We start from the raw sequence: 6,000 nt of genomic DNA, 5'->3' as shown, positions 1-6,000 counted from the left end.
CCACAAACCACAACACCACCATCACCGTCATCATACATCACCCCGTTACCATCATTCACACCGCTGACCAGCAAAAACGCAATACAACACCACCACTCCCACACCCACGCAACCTCCCCCCGTGCTCACAGAATGCGCGCACTCTACCACCACTCACGCTGCAAAAACCAACACGCAGCACAGCCCCGATATCCATAAATCGACACTCAGTTCATCTCGTTGACCGCTCAACGGAAGTGCGGCACCCAATCACATTACCAACTCACCCCAACAGTCATACATCACCGTTAGGCGCCTGCATACACCCGCTCCAAACCATTATCACGCGCAGTGCCGAGCTCATCCATATCCAATACGCGCGTTTAAGCAAAGGAACACTTCACCTATAACCTAAATTACATACTCCACTTGCCCCCCCTTACTCACCCACTCCTGCCTGAATTCGCAAACACACCAACACTCGAGACGCTAACTGCGGGACTGGCAGCCAAGATCAATGACACGCCTGCCATTAATCATAGCACCAAATCAGCGGCGTCGACGCACTCAGCGAGCTGAAACCGCCACTCACGCGGGAAATGCCAACATCCGCAACATACCTGCAGCAGGCTGTCACTCCCAACTCTACCGACTCTTGATCTGCCACGGTTAAATGACACCGAGCATCACAATGTGCAGACATAACGCCGCTCCATGTCTTGGTCACATCCGCGTCAACGCAAAAACACCCTGCAGCGGCTGCGAGGAATCAGCATAACTCACCGTACCCGGCAGACACCAGTCAAGTCGCAAATACCCTATTATCCGCAAGTACAACATACAAGTCAACAACGGCGCTCAAGGGTATCACTGCAACGTAATTTGCGATAATTCACCGACCGCTCGATACACTCTCATCCCCAACGTACAACTCTTCCAGTGACTCACCGAATCGCAAATCTGCATGTTATTTGAACGTTACGGTATCTGGTAACGCGATTATAGCGTAATTAGTACGCAATGGGATCTTCTACATATGAACAAACTGGCATTTTACCAGACAACATGTCGCCCCACAGCACGGACCACCCCTAAACGAATCCCTAATGCCTCTCTGACGCATCACGAGACACAAGAGCTCCATCGAGCCACCATTCGACTCTAGTATGCGTAACAAAGCCATTGCGTCAGGCGCATCTCATGCCAATACCACGTTGTGGCGGTAACCCACGTTACCCATCATCCGTGTTCAGCCACCTACCGTTGACAACCCAACACTACCCAAACAACCCAAGCAGCACTGCAACACACACCGCTTGCCATAATCATCGCACTAATTAACAAACCAATATCCACGCAGCACAACCGACGTTACATCCCAACATATAGCCATCGCCTTCATAAAGTCGCATCACACACCCAGACAAGGTAGACTCTCAAGTAGGGTCAACCATTGCTTCCGAAGGTGGCAACAGGAGCCTGTCCTGGAACCCATATTCTACGCGCACCGTACCCATATCCGCAATGCCCCGTAATCGCTGCTAAAGCTGGATAGAGGTGTCGTACTTGTACAACTGGCCAAAGCGGGCCATGCCCTGGTTTGCCAGTCCACAAGCATGAGCGGACACGAAGAGAACCAACAACAAAAAAAAACAATCATACAGCCGAAGAAATGGTACCCGGCTTATTAATTACAAACTACATGCAGCGGCGCGAAAATTTTCAGGGACCAGCAATGTCACTACGGATCCGCGGTGAAAATTACACATGACATAATTGCATAAGACACTACACACAATGCACGTAACTTCGTACACGTAGGTGTACACTTGGATCGCAACAAAGTGTTGCTATCGCTGCCGGAATTGCCGACTGAAATCAGATCTCATTCACATCTACTTCCATCTCATAATATGGGTTCGATACTCTATGCTCTCCAACGGAATTCCTGACGATAACACATAATGTTACGGTAATACGGCAAGGAATATCGATTTAAATATCCTCAACAGTTGTAGTGCTGTGATACTTTGTCGTGGTTACTATCAAAAATGAGAGACATAACCTATTACAGATGGCAGGTGGTTTGGTTCATTTTATGCTTCTACACAATCTTCTCTTATGGCTTAGTTATGAGATCTCCCGCGATCGATGATTATTGGGTGGGTGATACAATGAGGTCTAAAAGAATTGAACGTGTACGGGAATTACTAAACGAGAGCTCCGTATCTATTTTGCTTAATACATTACAAGTATTCGGAAACCAGGTAGGTGAAATTCTACGTGGGGATCACGTTAATAACGATAATGTGTTAAAAGGGATTACTGACCGCTACCCAACGTACCATGAACTTCATGAATTCTGTGAAGGTTTTAGCCGTGTTGCTGATGACCAGTTGACACATATCAGAAATGCATGGGACATTTACACGCGCTACAACGATATAAAGGCAGAGTTGGGGAAAATCGATTTACAATCGCCCCGTGCAGACGAATTAATTGATGAGAGGAATAGGCTCGAATCTCAGTTCGAGATGTATGTGCCTTTTCTTGAATCTGCGCTTCGAGTTGAGGCTGATAAACTGGTGCCTATTGCTGTCTACCTGTTGAATATTCTTGATACAAGAATAAAGACTCTAAGTTCGATACAGAAACCTGCTGAGAGTACAAACGGAGCACACACAGGAAAAACCCTGCAAACTACCACAACATTACAGCGAAGGAATCCAAAGACAGAGGACAACGCATGTATATGTTCAAGTGAATGGAGTGTTGAAAAACCAAAAGATAGCAGTACCTGCCATACACGTGACGCAAAGAGTGCTACGAAATCATCAGGCCATACGACCTTGGGATGGAGCGTTATCCAAACACTGAGTGCCCTTGCTATAATGATGCCTTTATGATTTCACACTTAGAAAAAATGTTACATAGTTATAGCGTATGGGACGTCGGTTTTCTTCATGATCGTCTAATGCACGGACTGGGTATGCACCAGATGGGCAGCGATACATCATACATTCGATTATGTGTTTAGGAGTCCTACATGTGGGTCATGAACTGTGACCATCAACAAACCGTCTATGGTGTACACAACCGCCGACTGGCTCTGCGCTGAAAATCACCTGCCACATCGCATCATTTACTCAATTAAAGATATATTGAGAACTGTGTTTACGCTCGTTTAATGACGGCAGTACTGTGAATGAAGTGTATATGTATAAATATGGCTCTGCATTTCTTGAATTATGTATGATTCGGGAGAATTAGTGATGCCAACTCGCTGGTTACGGGAAGCAACATCCTGGGCAGGATGTTTGTACAGATCAGTTGCGATCCCTAATCAATAGAATGCCAAGAATCCAGCAATGTCGTAGATTATAGTCAATATTCGTGGATTGATACCTCTCAAGGCATTGCGGATTGCTGGAGCACTCAGGTCATCGCGGCATACCCCATCATCAAAACCTAGCGCTTTAATAATGGGCCCCAAATGCTTAGCCGCATCAGAATCTGGCCCCTGTTTGACTGCTGCTGCGCTAACCTTCCTCAAAGTACGCAGACCTGCGTACAACATTGGCGCTATTCCCACGAATACCACTGCACAAGCTTCCGGGTCTTCCAAGCATGAGTCAATCCACGTAGCGTCTTCACCGTAAACAGAAACGTATCCATCAGTTTCTTTGATGCCTTCCAAGAACTTCTCCGCAACATCCACAACTTCACCAATGCTCTTGGCAATGGATCTGGGAGTGACACGCCTGGCAACTACGACGTTCGTATTTGTGCTTTCCACGATGTGTCCATCGCACATGGGCACAGTGGTGAAATCCCTTTTCAGAGGCTTATGAAAACGTTCCAAGAGTATTTCGACGAATGGCTGGTCTTGAAGTTCCTTTTGCTGCAAGAACTTTTTAGTCGTAGGTTTGATTTTCTCGAGAGCTGGCAAACGGGTCAACCCAGCAGGATAACTTGAAAGTAGCTCGTGAAGTGCGGTACCCATGGCCTGCAAAAAGTGTTGAGGGTCATCTCCCTTCAGGGCGATCAACCAGTCAATGCCCTCCTTGAGGTTCTGAGGAACATCGGTCAACGATTGATATACCATTTTTTATAGAGACCAGTTAGAATAGAGTATTGTTGTGCCTATAGATGTTGTTCGTCAAATTACACGCCGGTGTGCAAGCAGTTGTGTCTTAAGGTCAGGTAAGCAAAACACCCGTGTTGCGGCCTTCTACGATTTAGAATCCTGATTAATGTCCACAAACCCGTCTACACAGCACACAAACGCACTTTGATGAAACGCTGACAACCGATCTGCCGTGTGTTGGACAGATCCACACAATAATCTTGACAGGCACCACGCACAACGCAAACTACTGTCTACATGTGTTTTACATGCGTGTAGCACACACGAAGCCTGTATATCTTGCTACAATATTAGGAGAAGCGTGGAAGGTCGGAGTTCAATGACGAATTCGTTGTGGTATGTTACACAGCCTACAGGCTTCTGCGGGGCCCGTTCATTGTCTACACGATAGTCACTCAATGAACAATTATGACGCCCCTGCTACCGTCTTCCACGATAATAATAATGCATTTTATTCCGAGTGAATGTTTTTATTTTCGTTTGTTACCTTTTTGTACGCTACCATTGCTACCTTTTGTGCCAAGGTAGTGTGTTGGACTCCGCGCTTTCTCGATACGTTGCCTGAGATGAGCAACCGCGCGTCACGAAATAGTAGCTCACCGTTTTCGCATCATGGTTATTCTGTAAGCTGATAGCACGGTATGCTCCCGAATCCGGATCAAGGTCATCTTCCGGACTACGATGCATACGCTAGTTATGATGCTTGTGTGTATATAACCATTCTGTACGTCATATTTGGGCAAATATTGTGATTCGTGCTGCAACGGAATAATTTTTAACAAGCGGATGTTTCCTCCCAATCTGTTTTGGCACCTAGGTAGCGTGTCACACAGCCTGCGCGAATGCTGAATCTTGTCGGAAGTATCAGTATCTGACATGCCACGCTGCAGTTTCGACGGTTGTCAGTGATTACTTCCAGTCATGTGCATCAGCTGACGTTTCATTGGAGGCTGACTTTGCCAGTGCATTCCATAGTCAATTTGGCGTTACATCTTCACATTGGGAGCGTCAAATGTACTAATGCTGTTGAGCAATTTCCAAAGTTCTGACAAGAAAAAGTATGATCGATCACCTTAGCAACCCCAGTCTCAACCAGGTAGCGATTAGACATAGGTGGAATGTCATATCCCTGCGATAATCTCCGTACGACGTAATAATGTATGTCATCATCACATCTGTGTAAAACCGTAAAAGGTCGACAGGTCTGCCTAAGGTGTCATGGTTATTCATTCCCTCCTGATATGGGCGTTGTCATCGGTGAATGACATATTGCGTCAGTTGGCTAACAAACTCTTTCAACATAAACATATCAATCATTCATCTGTATATTCCTTGAGCGATTTCGATGCAAACAATGACCACCGGATTATGATGAAAACTTAACGTTGCAACATCAATGGGTAGCAACCCATTGAGCTGAAGTTTCTTTAACGCAATCCACTGACTTTCGCAAATTTTACCACTTCCCAAACCTTAATCATTTAAGTGAGACTTGACACGCCATTGTGAATCACTTACTTGTTTTCTCTCACACGTCCCATACAGCTGTGGTCTGTGACTGAGCATAGTGTCACCTAGAGAAGTGATTCGCAATTGCCAGTATGATTATATGCATTTTAGTAAATCATTCGATATGGCGCTAAACGCAGATAAAGGTAGCAGAGAAAGTATTTCCCGTTTCCATTTTAAGCGATGGTCCGACTAAAGCCACTGGCGCCGTAGAGACTCATCCACTCTAGCGGGTACGCCTAAGTCCACTGACATTTATCATGTAGTGTTCGTTGTTGCATATTACGGGCATTGTCAAGGTGTCAAAATGTGGGCAGCGATACCAACCTCTAAGTTGCATCTTTCCCACGCCTGCGGTAGACAGT

At 46.0% G+C, this 6,000-nt stretch overlaps 3 protein-coding genes across 3 annotated transcripts; 1 reads left to right on the top strand and 2 right to left on the bottom strand.

Annotated features, from left to right (window-relative positions):
• Positions 1-2,030: 2,030 nt before the first annotated feature.
• BBBOND_0208150 (hypothetical protein) lies at positions 2,031-2,885 on the top strand (the record flags this gene model as incomplete). Its single annotated transcript, XM_012912393.1, has 1 exon — positions 2,031-2,885. One exon carries the CDS (start codon positions 2,031-2,033, stop codon positions 2,883-2,885), a length of 855 nt encoding a protein of 284 aa, XP_012767847.1.
• Positions 2,886-3,322: 437 nt separating this feature from the next.
• On the bottom strand, positions 3,323-4,084 carry BBBOND_0208140 (hypothetical protein; the record flags this gene model as incomplete). Its single annotated transcript, XM_012912392.1, has 1 exon — positions 3,323-4,084. One exon carries the CDS (start codon positions 4,082-4,084, stop codon positions 3,323-3,325), a length of 762 nt encoding a protein of 253 aa, XP_012767846.1.
• Positions 4,085-4,596: 512 nt separating this feature from the next.
• On the bottom strand, positions 4,597-5,004 carry BBBOND_0208130 (hypothetical protein; the record flags this gene model as incomplete). Its single annotated transcript, XM_012912391.1, has 2 exons — positions 4,597-4,687; positions 4,727-5,004. The coding sequence occupies 2 exons, from the start codon at positions 5,002-5,004 to the stop codon at positions 4,597-4,599; spliced, it is 369 nt and encodes a 122-aa protein (XP_012767845.1).
• Between the last annotated feature and the right edge of the window lie 996 nt (positions 5,005-6,000).

The sequence above is a fragment of the Babesia bigemina genome (genome assembly GCF_000981445.1).
Source record: "Babesia bigemina genome assembly Bbig001, chromosome : II".
In the NCBI taxonomy this organism is placed as follows: Eukaryota; Apicomplexa; class Aconoidasida; order Piroplasmida; family Babesiidae; genus Babesia; species Babesia bigemina.
Note: the sequence above shows the minus strand (reverse complement) of the source record. Positions and strands in the feature narration are given on the sequence as shown.